A 26,987-nucleotide genomic window follows, 5' to 3' on the forward strand; every position below is an offset into this window, starting at 1 on the left:
ATATATTGGTTTATGAACTAACATTAAGCATGGGTGATCATCAGACACCGTGAAAAACATGTTGCCCTGTGGCTTCGATCTTTGACATGTGCAGGTAACAGGTCTACGGTGACCAAGAGATTGTTGGAGTTCTCGTGACTTCCCTTGCGAGCAGCCTCCTCCACTTCTTCGAGAGATCATGTCCCAGTTGGAGCCCGATGTTACCCACCATTTTGCGGGTGATATCCCCAAGAGAAATTTTTCTCCATGATGAGCCTTAGCCGGCAACCCCTTGATGCCTCCTACTAGCTCGTTGTGCCATTTCTCTGCCACCTGAGCCAGCCATGTGGTCCCTCACCCACCTATATTGATCGTATATTTGAAGGTGGGCCTCCCGAACCTAAAGGTATGTCTTGTCATTTGGTAATTGAGTATTGGGTTTACTTATCATGGATACTTCTAGGCATGGATTGATGGGGGGATTTGGCAGAAAGAATGGGCTTGGTTTGTGCTCCTGTCCCCTTGATCTCTTTTGGTTGTTACTCTTGGATCTTAGTCCTGTGGAATCTCCTTTATTGACCACTTGGTTCTAGGGTGGTAATACTTGGGAAACCCCAACTTTGGGTGTGTGGTCCCATTCCTTTATCCGCACATATTACTCCCTTTCCACTCATTATACCCCCATTCATCTTTTCTCCCAGCAAGGTCCACATAGGGCTAGCCTCCCTATCCCCTTGCCCCCACCTTAGGTCAAACCTAGAATGATGCCCCGGAGGTTGAAGCAATTAAAAGAAAAAGTGAAAAGCATAAAGCCATGATATGAGCTCTACCCCAATCATTGGCCATCACCCTGGTTCCATAGGCCCTAGATGAGCCTCCTCTATCATTCAGGAACCCATGATTGTCCCAAAACTTGGAGGGCAATGAACCGCCCTACCTAAAATGGGGTAATCATTGCTATATCTTACATATCATGCTCTTGTCCTTTGAGCCCCGAACAATTAATTAAAGAAAATTCATAAAAGGCAAAAGGTATATGAAGAAGGGTGGAAAAATCAAGGTCAGGGCAGCTCATGTACCATGATTGCTCCCTCCTATACAATACAAGCCCAGGTGTGGGCTTGCCCTTATCTAGCTACCCCTATGCCCCACTATGTGGCCCAGGATTGCCCCTCTCACTCCCTATTCCATTCCACTTATTTGTCACTTGCCACCACCATTAGAGGGATGTACCTTGGACATACTATCCCCTTTAAGGGTTGAAACCACCTAATAAGGTACTTTGCTAACCCCCTTTGGAGCTTGGAGGCACTAGCACATGCCATTATGAAGTGCCCACGTTGTTATCCATTATTTGTAAGTTTTTTACTCGATTATTTTAATGACCAATTGTACTGGAAGCCTAAGGGACGCATTGGATCTTAAGCAGGATTACAGGTGGTTTCCATTTGGGTTTGGTTTCCCTATATGGGATTGTTAAATTTGGACAACTAGGTCTAAACTCCATGTTCTGATGCTCAGATTAAGAGGCTACTATTTTTGTTGGATTCCTCTTTCTGAGAGGTGTAAAATCCATATAAAAATAGTCTTAATCCGATGAGCAGAACTTATATTTTGAATTTATTATTCTTAATAAATTATATGTGCAAGGTCAGCCAGTTTTGTAATGTAGGCTCACATGCCCAACAGATGTGTCACACACCCTCATTGATGGATATATATACAGGAAAAGTTGGAGAGAATTTGATCACAACACAACTCACATCTTCCTCTCTCATCCTAAAAAGTACGAGCTACCTGGAGGACGAATTTCACCCACACGTGGGAAGGACGAAGAGGATTTTTCTGCTGCTAGGGTTTCTGCTGCTAGGGTTTCGCAGAAGTTTGACCAGCGTTGACTTTGGTCAACGCTTGGTCCAAACAAGCTGAAAACTTGTGGGAGGTTCGATTTTTGAAGGCCGTACTACCTGGCACAAAAATCGAGGTCAAAGGGTTGACCGTTTTGCTGCTGCGTTGACTTTTTGCCCCTGCGTTGACTTTTCAGGACAGCGTTGACTTTTGTAGAACTGACTTGGGTTGACTCATCTACTGGTTGGAGGGTTGTTGTGACACATACTGGGCTGGCTGACCAAAGGAGACTTTGCTGGTTGAAGCATCCTGTTGACCGCCGAAACGAACACATACATTTTTCTTGTTTCTGATTTGTCTTCTGTAAGATCTGCTTATATGTTCTATCTGCATTTTGCTTATCCACTTGTATGATTGCTGTGAGAAAAGTGAAATTGCTCTTAGCATAGAACATCTACAAAACTTTACATGGTATCAGAGCTGAGGTGAAGACAAACTCTATCTATAGCAATCATCATCGAAGGAAATGGATTACTCTAAGCTTGAATTCAGGGAGAATGACAAGCTGACTGGAAGTGATGACTTCCATGCCTGGAAGATGTTATTAGATCTCAAATTAGAAGATCTTGATCTCCTAGATCATGTGACAGGGAAGATTCAAGAACCTCCATCAAATGCCTCTGCTGCTGTTAAACACAAGTATAAGAAGGGAGAAATCAGAGCAAAGCTGCTGATCAGGGAATCCATAAATAAGAGTCTGGTTGCCTACATATCTGAACTAGGCACATCCAAGGAGATGTATGACAAACTGATACTTATGTTCCGAGTAAACAATGTGAACCAAGTGCTATTCCTCAAGAACAAGTTGAAGAATATGAAGAAGGGCCGAGACGAGTCTATTCAAACTTTCTTTATGAAGTTGACCGAAACCAGGAACAATCTGCTAGCTATTGGGGAGACAATAGCTGATCGTGAGATGGTTCTCACCGCACTTGGAGGACTTCCATATGAATGGCAAGTATTCACAACTACCATTCTCAACAATAATACCATCCCTAACTTTGATGAGCTTCTGTCTAGATGTATGCAAGAAGAAACAAGGATGAAGGAATTTGATAATGAAAGAAATGCTGCCTATGTTGCTCATTCCCGAAAGAAGAACTCTGGTGGTTCCAAGGACAAAGGAAGGACTAAGACTCAAAAGAAGAAGGGTAAATGTTTCACCTGCCATAGGACTGGACATTATGCTAGAGAATGCCCCTTCCAGAAGAATTCTCCCGATAGTGACGACAACAACAACAACCGAAGGAATGGGAATCGAAGAAATGACAAATCCAAAGGAAAGAGGAAGGCTCACTTTGAAGGAAACAATCCACCTTCTAAAAGGACCAGAAATACCAGGTATGAGGAGTCTAATGTTGTTGATAAAAGAAATGAGTATATTCTAATATCTGCTCTCTCAGCTGCATCTCCGCCCGACACTATGGATGTCTGGCTAATCGATAGTGGTGCCTCAAGACACATCACCGGATTCAAGGAAGCACTTTCTGACATGGTTGAAAGGGATACTAATCTAGAAATTATCCTTGGGGATAATGCCACTTATCCTGTGAAAGGGACCGGGACTGTGACCCTCCACTTGTCTCAAGGACAAGTCCTCCATCTACAAGATGTACTCTATGTACCCAAATTGAAGAAGAACCTTGTGTCTGTATCTGCCATGGAAGACAAAGGATTCAATGTAACTTTCTCTGATGGAAAGGTACTCATGTGGAAGAAGAGCTTCAAGGAAGCTATCTCAATTGGTTTTAGAGTTGGTACACTCTACCAGGTTGGAGGGAGTCCGTTGGGAGCTATGACTTGTGATACTATCCGTCAAACCGAACTATGGCACCGAAGATTTGGACACCTTCATTACAAGGCTCTTCCCGAAGCAAGGAAGGTGGTGACAGGGATGCCTGATTTTGGAAATAATCATAAAGGTGTATGTAAGGGCTGTGCTGAAGGAAAACATACAAGGGGACCTTTCCCCTCAAGTGTCACAAAGACATCTGAGATATTGCAACTGGTCCATTCTGATCTTTCCGGTATGTTGCCTGTAACATCCCTGGGGGATGTTCTTACTATATGACATTTACTGATGACTTCTCTCGCAAAACCTGGATATACTTCTTGAAGAAGAAGGATGAGGCTTTCATGTGGTTCCGTACCTTCAAAGCCTTGGTGGAAAATATGACCGGAAAGAAGATCAAGATTTTGAGGACTGACAATGGCACTGAATATGAGTCAAATGAGTTCAAAGACTTTTGCAGAGAAGCTGGCATTAAGAGGGAGACTACCACTGCATATACTCCTGAGCAGAATGGTGTTGCTGAACGCAAGAATAGGACTATTGTGGAAGCTGCCCGTGCCATGCTATGTGACCAGGGTCTTCCAAAGTTTCTGTGGGGAGAAGCTGCAAATACTGATGTGTACATTCAAAACCGATGCCCTCATTCCGCTTTGGACTCCAAAACTCCCGAAGAGGTTTTCTCTGGTAAGAAACCTGATGTCTCACATTTTAGAATTTTTGGATGTCCTGTCTATTTTCATGTGCCGAAAGAAAAGAGAAGTAAGCTGGATGCTACTGGGAAGAAAGGAATGTTTGTGGGCTACAGTGAGACTTCTAAGGCATATAGAGTCTATGTACCTGGTCAAAGGGAAGTAGAGATAAGCCATGATGTCACTTTTGACGAAGATGCTTCCCTGAAGAAAGTAGTAGATCTTCCTAGATCTGAAGAAAACCATGAAGAAAGACCTGGAAATCTGGAAGAACCCCAGGATGAGACTATCCCTGATGTTGAAGGGCCAATGGACCCTATTGATCCTTCCCCTTCTCTAGGAAAGAGGCCATCATGGCTCAGGGACACCCTCGAAGATGCTGAGGGTCATGCTGCCCCAAGGGGAACATTTCGAGAAAGCAAGAAGCCGTGTAGATACCAAGGGTATCTAGCTGCCATGAGTACTATTATACAATCTGAACCTGGATCTTTTGAGGAAGCCATCAAGCATCAAGTCTGGAAGGATACTATGCATGAAGAATATGAGGCTATTATGAAGAATGATGTCTGGGATGTGGTCCCGAGACCGAAGGACAAATCTGTTGTCACCGCTAAATGGCTCTACAAGATTAAACATGGATCTGATGGGAGTGCTGAAAAGTTTAAGGCAAGATTTGTTGCCCGTGGCTTCTCTCAAAAGGAAGGAATTGACTATGACGATATATTTGCACCTGTGGCTCGATATACCACCATCCGATCCATCATAGCCCTTGCTGCTACGCAAGGATGGAGTCTTCATCAGATGGATGTCAAGACCGCTTTTCTGCATGGTGCAATAAAGGAAGAGGTGTATGTAGAACAACCTCTGGGTTTTGAAGTTCAAGATCGAGACACTTATGTCTGCAGGTTGAAGAAAGCCCTCTATGGGTTAAAGCAAGCACCCAGAGCTTGGTATGAGAGGATGGATAGTTACTTGATGAAGTTGGGCTTCACTCGAAGCAATGCTGATCCAAACCTTTACTTTAAGGTTGAGGAAGGAAAGCCTCTCATTCTAGTGCTGTATGTGGACGACCTCTTCCTGACAGATGATGACCCTCTCATTCATCAATGTAAGAGGGAGCTTGCTACTGAGTTCGAAATGAAAGACCTAGGACTGATGCACTATTTCCTAGGCCTGGAGGTCTGGCAGAGACCTGGAGAGATTTTCCTTTCTCAAGGAAAGTATATTGTGAAGCTTCTGGAAAGATTTGGGATGGTGGACTGTAAGTCCGTGTCGACACCAATGGAACTCAACTTTAAGAAGTTGAGTGGCAGCGCTGCAGGGCCTATCTTGGCCAATCCTACTGAGTATCGTCAACTCATAGGAGCTTTGATGTTCTTAGTGAACACCTGTCCGGACATATGTTTTGCAGTGAATACTTTGAGTCAACAGATGGTTGAGCCTCATCATTTTCACTGGGTTGGTGCCAAGAATCTTTTGAGATATCTTCGAGGCACGATAAACCATGGGCTGAGATACACTGCCGGGAGTGTGATACTTCGGGGATATACTGATGCCGATTGGGCTGGCAGTGTGGTGGATCGTAAGAGCACATCTGGATGCTGTTTCAATCTTGGTTTTGCTTCGATCTCATGGATGAGCAGGAAGCAGAAGTCGGTGGCTTTGAGCACCGCGGAGGCCGAATACATTGCTGCTAGTATGGCCTGTTGTGAAGCAGTTTGGTTGAGGAAGCTCTTTAGTGAGCTGTTCCAACATGTGCTAGATACCACTGTAATACTCTGTGATAATCAGAGTGGGATTCGTATGACTGAGAATCCTGTGTTCCACGACCGATCCAAGTATATTGATATCAGGTACCACTTTATCCGGGATATGGTACAGCGAGGCGCCGTAAGGCTCGATCATATAGGAACTGATGAGCAGGTCGCGGATATTCTCACTAAGCCCCTGGGGAAGGTCAAGTTCCTAACCTTCCGTGAGAGTCTTGGTGTCGTGGAAAGACCCTATGATGTGGGTCCTGTTGGACGATGAGCTCTGGGAGCTCTGGGGGGCTTTGGGGATAGCTTCTCGGAGCTATAAGCACTCATAATGCTTCTGCCCCACCCTTGTGATTATTGAGCTGGTTCGCCACTCATTTAATCTGTGCCCCGTATGCATCCTACCCATTGAGTTCAGGGCTCATGGGAAGTACCTCTCATTTGGCCAATGAGGTGTGGAAAAGCTAGAGACTATTAGCAAAGACTGATGGACGCATCAGAGATTGCCGTACTCTCTATCTAGGATGGCATGGTCTAACCACTTGATCTGGGATCAAGATTTGTGAGGTCTGGGACCTCTGGACTGATTATGTCAGTCGAGGAATGATGTCTTTGTGACTGACCCACTTCTGTTCTGAAATAAAGAAGCCAGCAAAGCAAGTTTCGGCGGGATGACTCACGATGTTAATTGCACTAATAGATGGAGTTCTCCCTAGTTGAGAGGGAGTGTTAAATTTGGACAACTAGGTCTAAACTCCATGTTCTGATGCTCAGATTAAGAGGCTAATATTTTTGTTGGATTCCTCTTTCTGAGAGGTGTAAAATCCATATAAAAATAGTCTTAATCCGATGAGCAGAACTTATATTTTGAATTTATTATTCTTAATAAATTATATGTGCAAGGTCAGCCAGTTTTGTAATGTAGGCTCACATGCCCAACAGATGTGTCACACACCCTCATTGATGGATATATATACAGGAAAAGTTGGAGAGAATTTGATCACAACACAACTCACATCTTCCTCTCTCATCCTAAAAAGTACGAGCTACCTGGAGGACGAATTTCACCCACACGTGGGAAGGACGAAGAGGATTTTTCTGCTGCTAGGGTTTCTGCTGCTAGGGTTTCGCAGAAGTTTGACCAGCGTTGACTTTGGTCAACGCTTGGTCCAAACAAGCTGAAAACTTGTGGGAGGTTCGATTTTTGAAGGCCGTACTACCTGGCACAAAAATCGAGGTCAAAGGGTTGACCGTTTTGCTGCTGCGTTGACTTTTTGCCCCTGCGTTGACTTTTCAGGACAGCGTTGACTTTTGTAGAACTGACTTGGGTTGACTCATCTACTGGTTGGAGGGTTGTTGTGACACATACTGGGCTGGCTGACCAAAGGAGACTTTGCTGGTTGAAGCATCCTGTTGACCGCCGAAACGAACACATACATTTTTCTTGTTTCTGATTTGTCTTCTGTAAGATCTGCTTATATGTTCTATCTGCATTTTGCTTATCCACTTGTATGATTGCTGTGAGAAAAGTGAAATTGCTCTTAGCATAGAACATCTACAAAACTTTACAGGGATCCTAACCCCCAAAGGTCTTACTGGTTCTTACTTGTGGCCATTTTTGCCTTTAAACCCCTTTTTTTATTGCATCAACCTCTCATGGCATCATTCCCAGGCCCGACCCAATGTGTGGAGAAGGGGAAGGGCATGCTAACACCTTGTGGACCAAATGGACAAATGTGGACTCAAATGAGGAAAATGTGAAAAGGTATTGTAATGAGCGAAGGGGAGTGAAACATATGGTATGGGGAAGCAGGACCACACAACCAAAATCAAGGTTTCCCGTGTAGTGCCCTTCCTAAAGCTACTAGCCAATAAAGGAGATCCCACAGGACTGGGATTCAAGATTAACCCTCGAGTTAAGGCAAGGGAGCAAGCCTACAGTCAAAGCCCTTCCTCCTTCCAAATCACCAGTAATCCATACCCAAGTGTGCCCAAGAAAAAAATGCACATGCACCCAATTACATAAGGAAAAACCATACCTTTAGGATTGGATGGCCCACCTTCAAACAAGACAAGGGGGCATCTAGTTGGCTCAAGTGGCAGAGATAAAGTAGCACATCAAAGCTATCAAGTGGCAAGGGAGCAAGACTACAATCAAAGCCCTTCCTCCTTCCAAATCACCAGTAATCCATACCCAAGTGTGCCCAAGAAAAAAATGCACATGCACCCAATTACATAAGGAAAAACCATACCTTTAGGATTGGATGGCCCACCTTCAAACAGGACGAGGGGAAATCTAGTTGGCTCAAGTGGCGGAGATAAAGTAGCACATCAAAGCTATCAAGTGGCTATCAAGGGCTGTCGCTGTCGGCTGAAGGAAAATGCGTCAAAAGGGAAAGCTCTCCAAAGGGGTACCCACTTTTGGGTGGGCTACAGGGGCAATATTGGTGTAGGGAGGACACCCTATAACTTACGAGAGTCAAAGACTCTAAGATTACGAGAGGTTGTACTCCATCTATGAAAGGAGATGTTGGCCATCATGCACACATTGGCCAAGTTCAGGCAATATCTGGTAGAGAATCGGTTCAAGGTGAAGATTGATCATACCAATCTACAGTTCTTCTTAGAGTAGAAGGGACTTAATGACAAGCAGTAGAAGTGGGTTAGTAAGATCCAAGACTACGATTTTGAGATTGAGTATGTCTGGGGGAAGCATAATGTGGTGGTTGATGCACTTTCTAAGAGACCCCCAACACTCTCTCTCATGGATGTTGCACAGGATTGAAAGGCACGGCTCTTGGTAGAGTACTCTAAGAACCAATAAGCATGTGATATTTTGGATGGGGCCTTTCGAGATGACAAGTGCAGGGTCATGGATGACATCATTTACTACAAGAACCAGATTTATCTGGTTCATAATTCTCAGCTTTATCTGGTTCATAATTCTCAAGAGAAGGTCCTAAAGACAGGACATGATTCACCGTTAGCAAGGCATCTAGGATTCTTGGAGACTTACAGGGCAGTCAGAGAGTGTTTTACGTCGAGGGGCCTCAAGGAGAACGTGCTACGATATGTGCAAGAGTGCAGCATGTGCCAAAGGAATAGGGTAGAGCACACACACCCGATAGGATTACTTCAACCTCTACTTATTCCGGAGCAGAAGTGGGAGAGTATCTCCATGGACTTCATCATAGGGCTCCCATTTATTCAAGGACGAGATTGCATCTATGTGGTGGTGGACCAGTTGACGAATTTTGCCCATTTCTTTGTTATCCCCCCTCGGTATTCAACTTCACAAGTAGCCAAGTTATTCTTCAGGGAGGTGTTCAGACCCCATGGTCTCCACAAGACCATTGTCAGTGATTGGGACAACAAATTCATGGTGGGATTTTGGCAGGAGCTTTTAAGACTGGTGGGCATAAAACTCACTCCCAGCACTAGCTACCACCCTCAGACAAACGGGCAAACATAGGTGGTGAACAAATGGTTGGAGGGCTACTTGAGGAATTATGTGACAGGGCAACAACAAGCATGGGTGAAGTGGCTACATCTTGGGGAGTATTGCTACAACACCACCTATCACATGTCCATTGGTATGTACCCTTTTTGAGCTATTTATGGTTATGACGCTTTACCTTTTGCTGACATGGTGTTTGGATATAGCAAGGCCCTAGGGTCCAAAGATTGGATCGAAGAGAGGCAAGAGATACTTAAGGCTCTCAAGGACACTTTGCAGACTGCATAGAATCAGCAGAATATTTATGCAGATCGCCACTAAGTTGAGAGTCAATTTGAGCTCGAGGACATCGTCTATTTGCGCCTACAACGATACAGGCAATCAACTCTCAAGCAAAAGGGGGCTGAAAAACTCAAACCTCGTTTCTATGGACCATACAGCGCGACTAGGCATGTAGGGGAGGTGGCATATGAGTTGGAGCTCCAAGCAGGAAGCAAAGTGCATAATGTGTTCCATGTGTCTTGCCTGAAGAAGGCATTGGGATAGCAGGTAACAGCTTCAACAAAGCAGTACTAGATGAGGAGGGACATCTAGTACTCGTCCCTGAAGCCATTTTAAGGATAAGAGAGAGGAAGCTTAGGAAAACGATCATCAGGGAGCTCTTGGTCAAATGGAGAGACTTACCCCAAGAAAATGCTACATGGGAGGGTGAGCAGGTATTATAACACCCACCATTACAGTTGCCTAAAGACAAGCAAGTTTTGGTGGGGAGGATTATGATATCCCCAATATCATAATTTGCTCAAGTGTAGCACAATTTTACAATTCTGGCATTAGCGGTGGATTTTGGCAACTCCTAGTGACTTAGATAAAGTGGGTGGCGTAGGCCCCACGTGATTTTTGGAGGCAAAAGGAGGCACTGTGCACTAGGAGAGAGAAAAATCAAAATCTTTATTGGAGTGTGCGGGGCACCAAGGGAGACCATTTGAACCACCAAGGGAGAAGGGTCAAATTAGTGGATTGAGGGGGGCACCAAGGGAGACATTCGAGCCACCAAGGGAGAAGGATCAAATTAGTGGATTTTGGGGGCGACAAAGGGACTACTTAAGGAAGCAAAGAAGAATTTCTCAATATCCTTTGACTATCTCACTTACACAATTCGAACTCTCTTGGAACTGTTTAGCACAAGAGTTGGAGTGTTGTTCAGCACAGGGATTTCATGCGAAATTCCATCCCATTCTTCGGAGAACTTCAAGTGTCACCCTTTTTGGGACAAAGGGGATTTTACTTCCGAGCTCCTACAGGGCTACATTGCAGCAAGACATCCAGTTCTACACACTTCCTGGGCGCAGAGGTAGTTCATGTGGCACATTTTGGGTTCAACGATAGTGGGATGGAGTTGTCGACTAATTGCAAGTGAATTTTTCTATTTGGTGTCAAAGTTTTGGTGGTGATTTTGCAAGATTGGAGTGCAACAATTTTGTGGGTCAAATTTATTTTCTTTTGGAAGTGTGCAGAGGTTACTGGACAATGTCGGAGAAGAGGAGAGTTCGAGGAGCCAAGGGTTGAAAAGGATGGGTTTATGGAGGATCCCTTCAGGGATGGATTTGGGGCTTTAGCAGCAGTCCGTACAACTAGCCAGAAAGCCACTCACACCTCTTGGAGGGTTTTTGTCACCTGAAACTAGCCCAAACCCCTCCTGGGTTTTTATGGGTATTTGGAGGAGAGCTTGCAGCTGAAGTTTCAGAATTTTCTAAGCAATGTACAGGGAAAAATCTTTAGTTTCAGTGGGCAGCCAACAGCAGAATTTCTAGGCAACATTTCCATTTTGGAGCCATTTCAGCGTTTGGTTCAACGAGATTCCACTTGGGTTTTGCATAGCTTGCTTAGCAAGCCTAGGGTCCATCATTCCTACTCATTTCTATGTACTCAGATTCCCATAATTAATCAAATCACTCAATTGTTCTGCTTATTTTCTTTGGTGTTCTGATGTGGGTGCTTGGTTTTATGTTTGATATTGTTATTCCTAGTTCATAGTTATGTTATTCACTGTTAATTTCCTAGTAGGAATATTACATGGTTGACAGTTTTGTTGCCAAAGATAGTGAATAATTCTACGACCATAGCCAATACCAATATGCAGACAAAAGGTTTGGCAGAGTAGCAGAGGGAGTTGACAAGATTCAGGTTAAACACTTTCCTCCTAACGAGTGAGTGTTATATTTTCAATTTACTGCAAAAGTATTTACTTCACGTTTGTGGGTGCTTCATGATATTTGGGGTACATCGTGTATGCTCATCCCTTGGGTGGTCCGAGATGGATTATAAAATGAGAGATGGTCCATGATATATGCAATATTGAGATAGCTTGCTTAGTTGATGCTTAACCTTAGTTAATTTCAGGATTATTGTTCTTCCCCTCGGCATTGAAGATCTCTCAATAGATTGGTGGACACCCTTCATTGAGGCCTCATGGTGTAGCCACTTGTTTAGAGGGTCCCTTTTAGGGGATGTGGAGCATTGTGCATCATGGAGGAGTGCTTCAAGCCTCGATTGACATGTGGCAACTTGGTTTCCTATTCAACGGATTGGAGATGGTTAGAGGACACTTGGGCCTTCAAGAGTGTTCATGCAAGGACGGTTGACCCAATGGAGTAATTCCTAGGAGGATCAATGGAGTTCATGAAGGCTTGTGATGGAGTGATGCAGACTTGCTTTATGTAGCTGCATCACCTTGGAGCTATTATTATGTATGCCAACACCTTGAATCATGACACATATACCTTGGAGTGTAGCATCTCAATTGTGTTGGTCTACAAGTGCTCATTGTCGGTTGCTTGTAAGGGCTAGTGCCCACATTGTATTATTGGCCTTCCTTACCTCTAATATAATTAAAGGAAGAAGAGACTATTTCTATTCATCATCACTTGTTTCTCCCTTTGTATATCTCTTCTTTGAGAGATTCGCTAGGTTCATGAATTCATGAGGAAACCTTAAGAGAAGCAACAAAAGGGAAACAGGATGTCTTGGTTTGGAGTTTTCTCTTGTGACTAGGGTTTTGTCTTGTGGATGAGACTTTAGAAATAATGATCACATATATTCATTCACTAACGTGTATTCACTCTTGTGATGAGATATGACTAAGAGAAAAGAATGTGCACTCTCTCTCTCTCTCTGAAGTCTTCACTTGTACTTGTATTCTATGTCTCTCTTAAGGCACTCAGGTTTATTGGTCTTCCTGGAGTTTTTGAGTTAGGGTTTATCCCTTAGAGATTGGAGATGATATTTTTGAGAGAAAACCCTAGGGTGGATTTTTTAATAAGAAGAGAATAAGAGGGTGTCTTGCTTTGGAGGTTGTGTTGGAGGCTTCTTCCATTTGAATCTTCTTGGATGAGCTAGGGTTTGATGAATTACCGTAGCTAGGGCATGCTGGAGTTTTTCTACTAGCCCTGAAATAAGGCTATAGTATGTACTTGTGCTTTATCTTGACCTTATATATGAAGTTTCTTGCGCCATTTTTAGATTTGAATTTCAGCTATATATATTTTTTATGCTTTGCTAAATATAACTAATTGGACATAAGTAAATTTAAAGGAAAATTGTTAAGCGATCTAACATCGAAGGAAGAATATAAGGGATTGATTTTACAGTTGTTATACTGCTGTAAAAGTGGAATTTCAGATCAGATTATTGGCTCATAAATTTCCATAGAAGGGACTGAAACTTATCTCTTTGTTTGGTATATTTTCTCCTTGAATTTGTTGGAAAGTTTGGGGCTGGTTTGAGGTAAACCTTTTTTATCATTCCAATGTTGTTTCACACTTTATTTTACAACAGTCATAAAGGCTGAAATTCTAAGGCTAATATATGAGAAATCCTCTAGTAAGAAGGTGAAATTTAAGTTCTACCTTAATTGCCCAAGTGCATGAAATTTCCACAGGCACTTGCCTGCCAAGCAAGTTATAGTGCTTTCAGAACCTTAAATTTTCTAAATTAAGCCCTTAATTAAGGTACCCTATCTAGATTCTAAACAACGCTTTCTTTTGCTTTCATAGAGATTTTGGATATTGATTAAAGTACATTGTTTAGGTGTTTTGTAGAGGAGATTCCCTCGGTTCTAACGTCTAGACAATGTAAGAGTTAATCTCAGCATATATCTTCTAGTGAAGGGTGTACATGGAACCTATTTTTAGCATCTTGTTCTAGAAGTGCTTTGTGTGATCTCATAACAGTTTTAATGAACTAACAGATTCTTTATCAAGATCTCCATGCTGCATGGAGATGTAACACTGTTTTCATCTCTTTTTAGGAGTACGCTTCAGTTGACTTAGGTTTAGGTGCTTTTCTGGGAGTGATTTGCAACAGCTTTCAGATCTCATTTTCACCTTATAAGAAAATTTGCATAGCAAGGTTTTGATAATGTGTTGTTGTGGAAGCTAGCATTTTCGTTAACACAGTTGAGGGCTCCTCTAAATCATGACTTAGGTGATGAGATGTGATTTTTTTCAGCAAAAATTCTTTCGTATTGGGCACATTGGCCCCACTGGTAGATGGTGTAAGTTATTTTTATAAAAGTTTTGGTATTGTCGGTTTACTATTTTTGGCATAAGCAGAACGTTGCTTGTCACCATAGTTAAGACTGAGTGGATAAGGATAAGCCATTAACCCTTGGGGCATGGGGAGCTATTTTGATGAACTCGTGTTCTAATTTGGAAAGTGGTCAAGCTGACCTTGCATGGCAGCTTTGATTCTGGGAATTTTGTTTAGTGAAGTCAAAAAATAAACTAAGCCTTAATTATCTAAGGATGTGGAGGTCCAAGAAGAAGGCCATCAGTGCCTTCAGTTATCACTTGCTTCTTGTCTCCGTGCTAGCTAATGAACTTGGGTATTTTAGCTATCATTGAGTGTTGGAGATAGTGGAAGTACCTTTTGTTGCTTTCGTAGCAATTTTCTTCTAGTGGTGCCAGTGGACAGTAGTCATGATGCTTGATCTCCATATCCCCGTAGACTTTTAGGGGAATGTGAAGTCAATCTGATATTTCTCAGAAACAAACTTGTGGCTTCTCTGATTAATAGAAGAATGATCTTCATCCATGGCAACCAATATGAGCATATTGATGGTATGAAAAATATGTTTCCTGATCACTCCCTTAGTTTTAAGAATTGAATTTGTAGGATTCTAGTGTTGGTAAGTTTGTTTTGCCGTGTTGGTATTCCTCTTTCCATATTCTTATGACCTTTCCAATTACCACACCATTCAATGAATGAGGTTAGATTAGAAGAGTTTGGCATACTGTCTGGAAGATTTTTCTCATTATTTTCAGGTTTGCTAGTTTTTGAAGGAGACTTTCAAATTCAAGTATTTATTGCTGTCTTCAAAGGTTCCTCATTAAAATTGGTAGATTGAAGTCACAAAACTGCAATTATTTTTGCTGATACAGAGAATATTTACTTCAGATTTGCAAGATGTGATGAATTAAAGATATACCTGTTGCAAGATATGATTAATTAAAGATATACCTGCTACGGATCTGAGTTACCAGTTTGTTGATTTGAGGTTGATATTGTAAATCTTTATGAAACAGGCAAAAATGGCCCTTCCAATTACCACACCATCCAATGAATGAGGTTAGATTAGAAGAGTTTGGCATACTGTCTGGAAGATTTTTCTTTCTTTTTCAGGTTTGCTAGTTTTTAAAAGAGACTTTCAAATTCAAGTATTTCTCTGAAGGTTCCTCATGATCAAAATTGGTACATTGAAGTCACAAAAACGGCATTTATTTTGCTGATACAGAGAATATTTACTTCAGATTTCCAAGGTGCGATGAATTAAAGATATACCTATTGCAAGATATGATTAATTAAAGATGCACCTGTTACAGATCTGAGTTACCAGTTTTGTTGATTTGAGGTTGATATTGTAAATCTTAATGAAACAGGCAAAAATGCCCTCCTAAGACTTGATTGTGCTTAATTGTAGGTAGTAGGTACATACTATTGAAGAATGTAACTAGGGTCGGTCATCATGTAATGTACTTGTCAAAAGAATAAAGAAAATAATTTCTATTATTATAGTTATGACTTATTAAAGCATGGGTTTCATGCTTGGGTCATCATGTTTTAGGTCAAAGTCCCCATTGAGGACTTCTAGGATTTATTCTGAGTTAATAGAGTCATTGTACAATTAAAGAGACCCTTCTTGGGCTTTGGAATTGTGTAAAAAGATTTATTATTAAATAAAATATGATTTATGTAACCTCCACACCAAGTCGGCCAAATGGAGATCAAGTCGGCCTAAAGGACACCTATTCGACCTCACCTAGAGCCTATAAAAGAAAAGAGATCAAATTCATTTGGAGCATCTCATCTCAAGCAAGTTCGATATCTCTAGTGAAGCTGGAAAAAGTGCGAAGTAGGTCAAGGAAGTCAAAAGAAGCGAGATTTGGGTCAAGGTCAAAGAGAAAAGGAAAATCAAAGTTTTGGTGGTACTCTCTCTCTCTTTCGTGCCCTAGTTTGCAAAATCGAAGTCTTTCAAGTGTTGTTGTTGCCAGTTGTTGCCTGATGCCGTAAGTTGTAGCATAGTCGTAGTTTTTGGGGTGGAAGTGTTGTTGCAAAAGGGTTGAAGATCTGGAAGGGCTAACTTGGTGCGGAGGGAAGGTTTGGTCTATGTCTAGGTTGAAGAGTCTCAAAGAAAACTATTGAAGCAAGAGAATTTTTCACTGGGTTTTCCCCTCGAGAGGCGTTTTGCCTTGGCATAGTGCCTACATCTTGTGTCTTGTGTTTTTGTGATCTTCATACACACATAATATGGTAATTGTTTGGTGAAAGATAAGATAATAAAGAAGTAAAAGAAGCCAACATAACTAACAAGTAATTATCAAGAAAGAGGAATCAAACCCTAATCTACTTGCATTGATTTCTCAACATGGTATCAGAGCTAAGGTCAAAAAGATTGAAGCTCACTTCATTGGCTTGAAGGAAAATGATTACTCCCTCTATGATAAGAATGGGATTCAATACTACAAGAAGTTGTATCAAAAGGATCTTCCACTACTTATTCAACAAGGTCAAAAGTCAAGGGTTCTTGGTTGCACTTACAAGTTCACTTAATGATGATAATGCATGGATTGTTGGCAGTGAAGCATCTAGGGAAGAGTAAACAACTTCACACTCTATCAAAGGAATCATCTTCTCATACAGTGGAATTGGGAGACAACAAAAGTTATGCTATTAGAGGTTTGGGATCAACAACAATGAAGTCGGAGAATGGAGCTAAGGTGAAGAAGGAGGAAAAGACAATTTAAGGATCTATTGAAACTAATCTAAGGAACCTCAAGAAGTTGATTAAAGAATCACATAAGGAGACCTTGTATGGAAAGAAGCTTATTATCTTCAAGGACAATAAAGGAAGAGAACAAATTAGAAGAATCATTCAATTACAATGCTTGGAAGAAGAGGATAGATCTCATCCTCGAAAAGTCTTGGATCTAGTAAAAGGAAAAGTGAAGAAATCAAGAAGTCAAAGAAAGAAGGGACGAGGATCAATCAAACTTTGCCAAAGAAGTTTCACCAAAGAAGAACATGATGGAAGGACCCGAAGTCAAAGACATATTTGGTAGGAACTCTTAGGGACTCTATCCCTTGCATCCCTCAATCTTGAAAGGAGCCCTTACCAACTTCCAAAGATAAAGTATCTTACTCCTTGTATTGTCTTTTATATTTGGTTTCCCTTACTTATCTAAGTTTGTTTATATTAAATACTAATCACATCTAGTCATATTTTTGTCTAGAAAAGACTTGTTGAATACTCAAGGAACATGGAAGAAGGCTTCACAAGACAAAGCATTGGAATTACTAGGTTTGTTAAGAAACAAGAGGTATGTTTTATATTACAAATTTTGCTCTCTCCATATTCATTCTTGATAAACTATTACTAACATCTTTTTGTCTAGCTTCCATGAATCTTAAAGATTCTTGATTGGGTGATTCATCATTAGATAAATCTACCCTCCTCATATCTTTGATTACTCTCGTGGAACCCTAAAAAGGTTCATTGTGAAAACCCTAACTTACGGGTATGTCGATGATCATGTGTGAAACCCTAACCTACTTAGGGTTATTGCTGAAATAAAATGTCTGATGATTTGATGAAGTCTAACGTAGCTGACTGATGCTTTGATGATGTTTTGTTTGGGGTTTTGGTATGGTTATGGAAACCCTAACTTGTTAGGATTGAATGGTGATGTCTAAAATCCTGAACCTTTGAAGTATTGATAATTTACGGTTTGTTGTGTGTTGTATCAAAACCTTAGATCATTAGGGTTTGGTAGAGTGTATAAGCAAGACCCTTATTATGTCTTAGAAATGAAATCCTTGGCATGTGTGTGCTTGTCCGATCAAACCCTAGACTGGCCTAGTATGTTATGTGTCTGACTCTTATTGATATTTGTGTAGTCGGGCTTGACTAACACATGTTATGATATGCTTGTGCATGATGATGGAATCCTAGATGTATGAGTTGACCTAATTGTTCATGGTCATGAGTCCTAGGGTTTGGAACTAAGCCCTAGTCGAAGTTTGATTCTCTAGGATGATAGTATTTGTAAATTATAGGGTTTTGTAACTAAATCTTAGTAGAATTCCAAATCTCTGATATATAATGATTATGTGATAATTTGAGATTTGTGTAAGATTGTTGAAATCTGAGTTCTAGTTATGACTGATGTTTGATTGAGAAAATCTAGGGTTTGTAACAAACCCTAATGGAAGATAGTCATGTTGTTGATTGAGGTGTGATTGGTTTTGATTGCTAAATCTCATATATGAAAGCTAGGGTTTGTATGAAATCCTAGGGGAAGTCTAACATATGAATTCTGAAAATTGTTAGATACTTTATAGATCTATATTTGTTTGAATTGTTTCTAGGGTCTGCTATATGTTGTAGTAGGGTATGTCATACCTTTGGAAAAAACATTGAAACCCTAGATGTAATGAAAGTTGTTATGATAAAGTAGTCTAGGGTTTATGATAAAGTCCCTAGCAAGATGTTGAAGAGTATGTATCTCTTGTTTGTGAGTTTGGGCATCTGATATATATAAAGTTGAATGCTTCCATGATTTTGATATGGTTAACTTCATGCTTCTACAGATTTGGTTGTACTTGCTATCTAAGTTGTGCAGGTATGTGATCTTCAAGATAATGAATATGTTCGTAAAGAAAAGTTGATGTGATAAGCATGATGTGAATGGTGATGGTAATAATAACTCTGATGAGAAGGATGGAAGCCACGAAGGATTCTTCAATGTCATAAAGAAGAAGTAGAACTCACTAAGTTAAGAGGGAACCTGGATGAAATCTCCCTAGGTTAAGAGGGAGCTTGAATGAAAGAAATCTCCCTAGGTTAAGAGGGAGCTTGAATGAAAGAAATCTCCCTATATTGAGAAGGAGCATGGATGAAAGAAAACTCCTTATAATAAGAGGATGGTTGAGAATATTCCTTGCACGGGAATGATTAGATCCTCTCTGATTAAGAGGGAGTGACAGATATGGTTCTCTACTTCATGTGTCATGCACTAGACCAGGACTAACAATCGTAAGTTTTAGTGAAGGCCATGAGTGAGAGAAGAAAATTGGAGAATGTATTTTGAAAGGATAAGAAAAGTCGGATCGATTTATGAAATATGTTGCTTCTATCAAGATTCATTGGGAAACCTCTAAGTCCTACTATGGAAAGTTTGGAAGCAACATCAAGTTGTCTAGAAGACCTCAGAGGTTTGCATTTGATTATGTACATTTGAAAGTGTATTGCTAATTGGGGTTGTGTTTGTACAGGTAAATCTCTCGAAGTTTTGATAGCATGTTGGTTACCACCAATCAGTTTGATCGGGAGAGATTTGTTGAGGCTTTGCAAGTGAAGCATTGCCCGGGAGGACATCTGGCCGGCACTTTGTGTCAATGTCTAGGTCCCAAAGTAGGGAGGGTGGCATTGGTCGTAGAGCTCCGACCTCGGATACACACCTAAGTCCTTGGGTTGGTGGTTAGCAAATAAGCGTAATGGTACCTAGAGAGGCTAAAAGCTTGATTCCACCTTAGTCCCACTTGGATAGATTGCCCAGGTCAGGAATCTAATATGTGGCATTGCAGTGCCTAAACTGTTGAGAGACCAATGGATAGATTGCCCTGGTCAGGAATCTAGTCCATGGCATTGCGGTGCCTAAACTCTTCGTTGTTCATATAGTTTGAGATCTTCCATTATATTTGTATATTATGAATACCTCCCTAGTTAAGAGGGAGTGTTGAAGAATGTAACTAGGTTGGGTCTTCATTAATGTATTTGAGTCATCATGTAATGTACTTGTCAAAAGAATAAAGAAAAGAATTTGTATTATTATTATTATTATGAATTATTAAAGCATGGGTTTCATGCTTTAGGTCAAAGTCCCCATTGAGGACTTCTAGGACTTATTCTGAGTTAATAGAGTCATTGTACAATTAAAGAGAGCCTTCTTGGGCTTTGGAATCGTGTAAAAAGATTTATTACTAAGTAATATATGATTTATGTAACCTCCACACCAAGTCGGCCTAATGGAGATCAAGTCGACCTAAAGGACATCTATTCGACCTCACCTGAAGCCTATAAAAGGAAGGAAATAGAATTCATTTGGAGCATCTCATCTCAAGCAAATTCGATATCTCTAGTGAAGCTAGAAAAAGTGCGAAGTAGGTCAAGGAAGTCAAAAGAAGTGTGCGTTGGGGCAAGGTCAAAGAGAAAAGGAAAATTGAAGTTTTGGTGGTACTCTCTCTCTCTTTCATGCCCTAGTTTCGGAGATCGAAGTCTTTCAAGTGTTGTTGTTGCCAGTTGCTGCCGGATGTCGTAAATTGTTGCATAGTCAAAGTTGTTGGGGTGGAAGTGTTGTTGCAAAAGTGTCGAAGATCTGGAAGGGCTGACTTGGTGTGGAGGGAAGGTTTGGTCTATGTCTAGGTTGAAGAGTCTCAAAGAAAACTATTGAAGGAAGAGAATTTTTTACTGGGTTTTCCCCTCGAGAGGGGTATTGCCTGGTATTGTGCCTACATCTTGTGTCTTGTGTTTTTGTGATCTTCATACACACATAATATGGTAACTACTTGATGAAAGATAAGATGACAAAGAAGTAAAAGAAGCCAACATAGCTAACAAGTAATTATCAAGAAAGAGGAATCAAACCCTAATCTACTTGCATTGATTTCTCAACACATACAAATTCAAAAACTGATCTAATTTAAAGAATTCCAAAAGTGTCATAAACAATAGTACAATATTATTGACAATGCAATGCATTAAAACTTTTAATAGTACAATACCACTGGCAATGCAATGTATTAAAACTGTTAAGCCTAAGGTTACTTTGTAAGCTTCAGAGAAGAGCACTAGAAATTTTTCAATCTGTGTAAACCTTTTCTCTGGACAATAACCCTTGTATTTGAGTTATTACATTTAGGTTTGAAGTAAATCAAAATTTTGCCTCCAGGTTTGGCTAAGAAAGGAAAACTTCTTGTGACACTTCACATGAAATGAAATAAAAAAATGTAAAGTAATATTTTAAAATAGTCCAGTCAAAGTATTTCAAGTCCAGGCCCAAACCAATCATTCTTCCCTTCTAAAAATCTGATGAACTATAAAAATGTTAACTTTTGTCCACTTAAAGATTTATAGGTCAGGTTGTCTTAAAACACCAAAGTGCCATCACTTAAGTAAGATGTGTGTAATTAGATGATGAGATACTATGGCATAACTCACACTATTTAAAAATAGAAACAAATGAATATAGTCACTTAAGTGACTAGTACACACTACTTCACGTGAAATGAAATGAAAAGAGGTACAGTAATACTATAAGATAGTTCGGTCAAAGTATTTCCAGTCTGGGACGTAACTAATCAATCTCCCTTTTAGAAATCTAATAAAACTATACAAAGGTTGAGTTGAATTTGTCTACTTAAAAATTTATAGTTGTGCCTTAAACCCAAATTGTCATCCTTTAACTAACATGTGCCTTGTTAGCTGATAAGCTACTATGGTATAATTAACACTGGAGTGAAAAATGCAAAAGATGAGTATAGTCACTAAAGAGAGTATGAATTCCAGTTGCAAAAATTGCGTGGGAGTATCTAATTAACCCTGTTAAAAAAACAACTATCTAAATAATTCTTTAAACATTTATTGTCTATGTTTAAATATCAAAGAGCTGTCTCATTAACCCTGTTAAGATAAGATATCTAACTGATCAAGATGAGTATACTCCCTAAAGAAAGTATGAACACCAGTAGCGGGAAATGAGCAGGAGTATCTAATTAACCCTGTTCAGAAAAACAACTGTCTAAATAATTCTTTAAACATTTATTGCCTATGTTTAAATATCGAAGAGGTGTATTTATACAGTTATTGCCTATGTATAAATAAGGGTAAAAATATTTAATTCGAACATGCATCGTCCTGTGCCACATGAGTGTTTGAAAACCGCTATGTTAGACCTAAATCTAATTGATAGTATTTATTAGTGTGGAAGCTACTAAAAACGGCTTTTATCATAGTGAAACAAAACAAGTGTAGCATTGAAAGAAACTTATACACATGTTCTGTCAACTCCTGTTCAAACCCAGGAGAAAGAAGAGGCAGACTACCTACCTTTTTCAGTGCCCTGGGAAGACTCGTAGTGAAAACCGCTAAGACATCAACCCTTGCAGTATAGTTTTCACCATCATCGAACAAGGCGATGTCACTGCTTCGGCAAACGAAATCACTGAAAGGAAACAAAGATTTATGCACCATGTACCTTCAGTCCTCCTCAACCCTTCTATGTAACTTACTATGAAATGAAGAGGAATGAAACTTATTTACCTGGAGGCTGGCTGCGCGATGACTCCAGGATCGTTATCTTGGTTCTCAGAGCTTTGATAGCATACCATACCAGCAGCTGCAAATATGTGCTTCTGGGGTTCCAAAGATTGGAAAAACTCAATGCGTGCCTGTGGGGTTTCAAATATTGGAAAAACTCAAAAAAATGGAACAAATGCAAAAACAATCCAGAAACCCCATCCCATCCCGTCCCGGAGAAACATTTAGAAAACAAGATTGATAGAAACAAAGATAAAGATAGAATTTAAAATTGAAGAACAGAAACGCACATGAATTAAATAGAAACACATAGAAACACAAAATATGAGGTCCAGAGAAGAAAAAGGAAAGGAAAACTGTTTTGAAAAATGAAATTGCATACATTCAAATCCAAAAAGAGCATGAGCGCGATATGAATTCAGAAAACCATCTCCTCTGTCACAGGATTCAGAAATGTAGAATGTATGCTGTGATGAGTGGAAGGGTTTAAATAGAGGGGCGAGGAAGCAAAAGCAAAAGCCGGTATCCACTTGTCCAACGGCTACCTACAAAAGCAAAAAGTCTGCCCCACAACGCCTTCATTCCTGGCTTTTGCTGTAACAAACAGAGATACACAGCGTAGAATGAAAATAGTAGTGACGTTTAACGGTGTTAACAAATATCGCTTGCCATCCGGGCCCCTCCAGTCAGTTTTCGCCTGTGATTTTAATTGGTCTCCTCACCTTGATGTCGGCCAGAGTCAATCTCTGTCTTACTCACTTATCCATGACACAACTTAATTTACTAAGTAGTTTATCTTAGTTGAATAGGAAATGTAGATTTAGTCCAAACATGTATCATTATGTTCCTTATGCATGTGGAAATTATCAACAACATGTAAATTAGTCTGGAGCATTTCCACTTGGCAAAAGGGAAGCTAGAGGTGTCTTATATTCACTGTCTGTGTAAACTATTACAATGGAGTTTGTTTTTGTAAGCTAGTGTATGTCTTTGTTTTGGTAATTCAAAATTCTTACAATATCTATTACTAGTGACTAGGAGTAGTAATAACCACAATAATATAATAGAAGTTGTTCAATATTTTATTTTACTTATCTACTAAAAATTGTTAAGTCGTGTAATTAGGGCCAAATTCCACTTTGGACAACTCATTTGATGGAGATAGTTATTTCACTGAATGCCTCTTTTTGAGAGGACCAAAATTGACCTAAGAATCACTGAAATCGGACAAGGAGAAATATGTTTTTGAACTGAAGCCCACACATATGCAAATTGTCAAGATTGGCCTCATCATCATGTAGGCTCATGAAGCCTAACAATCATGTCTTTTGAGCCACATCAACTCATATAAATAAGTGTGACCTCAAACCTCATTCGACACATTGAAGTGCATCATTACATAGCAAATTCTCCTCTCAAGATGGTCGCACCCCTAAGAGACCAAGCAAGGAGGATGAAGAGCATGTTTCTATTTGTTTGAGCCACAAATCAAGGCATATCCTAGCGAAGGTAGAAGATGGCAGTTAGAGCACTTCTAGGTGTCCGTTTGGGGGTCGAAATGATCAGATGCAGGGACCGAGTTTCATGGAGTAATTTTAGGTCGTCTTGTAGAAGGTTTGGGTGGCAGATTCTTTGTTTAAGCAGGTGCAAGCTCCTTGTAGCACTACAGAGGGGTCGAGCTCAATGTAGACAACCACAAGAGGGTCGTGACCTCTATGTTGGAGGGTAGAAGGGTCATACTTGTGCTAGAGAGGGAGTCGCAATTGTTGGTGCTTAACAGTGGAGCCCTAACCAAGCAACAAGCTAATGATTTTTTAGAGAGTAATTACACAATGAGTCATGTTAGAATTAAGAACATGGAGGATGATTTGGTCTAGTCAAATAATCGAGCCCTCAGTCAAACATTATAGGAGGGACTATGTTTTTGAATAATTTTAATGTACGCTTTTGAGATACATGTATGACTATAGAAGACTCTTTTATGTGGTTGTGTTAGCTTTTAGAGTAAGGTAATGTTTAGCTCAGATATCCTTTATAGTCTTTTTGCATAAATTTATTTTAATTTCTTCTAATGGAATATATATATTTTTTTAAATATTACTTTAAAAAAAACGAAATTGGAAACACAGAAGCTATAGGTTAAAAAAACCTATGTTAGGTTGTAGGTATTAATGAAAATCATTATGAAATTTATTTTAGACTTTAATCTCTATATCCACGCACTAGTCCCACTAGCACAAGGATCCACCTCGTCCATGTTGCTCATGTCCTCCATATAACAGTGTGGGTGGATCGGTGCTAGGTCATCCACCTTCCATTTGTTCATATATTTCAAAACAAATAATCTAAGGTTCAGATGTTGTTGACTATTTAACCTATTCGAATATCTACTAATCTAATTTAAGAAAACACATCTTTTCATCATTTCATTACATGGAATACCAATCGATCACAAATATAGAAAAGCTTCATACCTGTCTATTTCTTAAAAATATATGTATTACAAAAGATTCATACATGTGTTGAGTTGTGCTATGCTGATTGAATAATACTGGCATCATGCAACACATTCATTGTTTTTTACAAAAACACCACGCAGAAGCTGAGCAAGTCTCTCGAACGATCAGAGACGCCTCCCAAGGACAGCAAATGCCCGTCAGAGACGTTTAAAGTTGTTTTACTCAACTCCCCATGAGGCCCCATTCCAACTTGAATTTCCTATGTGTATGACAAACTTGCATTCTTAGGAAGGAAACAAATAGAGCCTATTCAAATCAATCGAAGAATTAAAATGGAAATCTATGTTTCAGTTAATCAGAGAGAGAATTAGATGGGCATATAATCTTTGAACGTATCTCTGAAACTTCTCATATAATCTGTGTATACCTGAATCAACGTCCTTCCCTTGAGCAGAGGTAGGGTTTCAAGCCCTAATGAGATATACTCTTTGTTTCTCCTTCCAGCCTTATCGGTGTATACCAAATCTGCATTTCTCTGAACTTCTTCCAAAGCCCAATGAGGTAAGAGAATGCTACATCTACAACATTACAAACATAGCAATATAAGTAAAAGCACAATGACGACCTTATCATCCAGAATTGCATATAAAACAGAGAGCATAGCTATTTGTATGCATTTAACAATAAAATTGATAATAGAGAGATACTTATATGCATTTAACAAAATTGAATTAACAAAAGAAGACACACAGAAATAAAGAGACTATACAAAATTTGACCATATCAGATGAACATTAACAAAAGAAGATAGAGAAAGTTGAAACAAAGAGACTATACACGATTTTACCAGAAGAGAGGAGGATGGGGATGACGATGTGGATGTGGGAGGATTTAATTCTGTGCCAATCAGGGGCAGGGCATGTGAAGTAGTTTGCAGCAGTCGCAGGAGGCAATACCAAGACAAGACGGGTAGTCTTTGTTTGCCATTGTATCGCCAAGACAAGACAAGGGTAGTCTATGTTTGCCATTGCACCACCCAGTTCAAAGCTTGAAAAGGGTTGGTCGAACAATCCTCATACTACAACATTGATCCCAAATCAAATTACTTCCTGCTGAACATGTATATTTGAATCTATAATAATAAAAAAAAAAAAAAAAAAAAAAAACAAAAACAAAAAATAAACAAGAAAACAAAAAACAAAAAAACAAAAACAAAAAACAAAACAAACAAAAACAAAACAAATAGAGACTCGATGCATAGAAATTCACCTAATCTACCTGCGATCCAGGCTAATGGAAAAGATTGTATTCCAAGCTAAACAAATCAATCTTTCTAGTTGTTGTTATATTTGTTTCGTTTGATTTGAGAGTTCAAGGGTCGGGTATATATGTAAAATCAATCACTAAAAGACATCTCACGTCCTCCATATGACTGCATCAAATTATTTTATTTTTCTTTCTAGTTTCCATTTGATTTGAGAGTTCAAGAGTCGGGTATATATGCAAAATACACTTCTCCTTCGTTTTCATCCAACTAGAGCACCCACAAGGAGATGATTCTAACTCGCCACCTCCAAGAGTTCGGTGGCATTTTCAGCTAATACCTAAAGCATTTCTAGAGAAAAATGAATGACATATTTATTCCTTTCAATTTATGAAACAAAAATCACCCCTATTGTTGTGAAGATTTTCGAGACTTTCCAAACATTCAATAAACATCCAGGATGGACTCCAAACAAGGCATTATTCATATGACAAAGTCCCTATACCAAAAAGTATGTTAATCGATGTTGCCTTTATTTACAATGTTAGAGGCTTTATTAATGACCAAAAATCTACCCTAAATTCATAGGGTTTCGACCTCATGACTTACTACTTGCAAATGAAGAAAATCCTATTGGGATGGATTGCAGATGACTTCGTGAAATCACCTAGGTTAGAGGAGTAGGAATATAGTTATTTGAAAGGTTAGTGGCCGATTGAGGGAGATTTCTATCAAAAAGGCCATAATGATGGAACAAGAATTGGGGACAATGGGGAGAAGGAAAGGGAATGTGACTGTCGATGGTTCC

At 39.9% G+C, this 26,987-nt stretch overlaps 1 protein-coding gene across 1 annotated transcript in view; it reads right to left on the reverse strand.

Moving 5' to 3' along the window:
- The window catches only part of LOC149261197 (uncharacterized), a 125,757-nt gene extending 102,575 nt beyond the window's left edge, over positions 1-23,182 (reverse strand). Inside the window, exons 1-3 of the mRNA XM_089421867.1 lie at positions 22,839-23,182; positions 22,460-22,587; positions 22,247-22,361 (exon numbers count right to left, since the gene is read on the reverse strand). Of these exons, the coding sequence (XP_089277993.1) occupies positions 22,247-22,361; positions 22,460-22,587; positions 22,839-22,859 (264 nt within the window). The 5' untranslated portion in view covers positions 22,860-23,182. The remainder of the gene's footprint in view (positions 1-22,246; positions 22,362-22,459; positions 22,588-22,838) is intronic.
- Positions 23,183-26,987: the final 3,805 nt, after the last annotated feature.

The sequence above is a fragment of the Pinus tabuliformis genome, chromosome 6 (genome assembly GCF_031772625.1).
Source record: "Pinus tabuliformis cultivar Carrire ecotype Pingquan chromosome 6, CPIR1, whole genome shotgun sequence".
NCBI classification, from domain to species: domain Eukaryota; kingdom Viridiplantae; phylum Streptophyta; class Pinopsida; order Pinales; family Pinaceae; genus Pinus; species Pinus tabuliformis.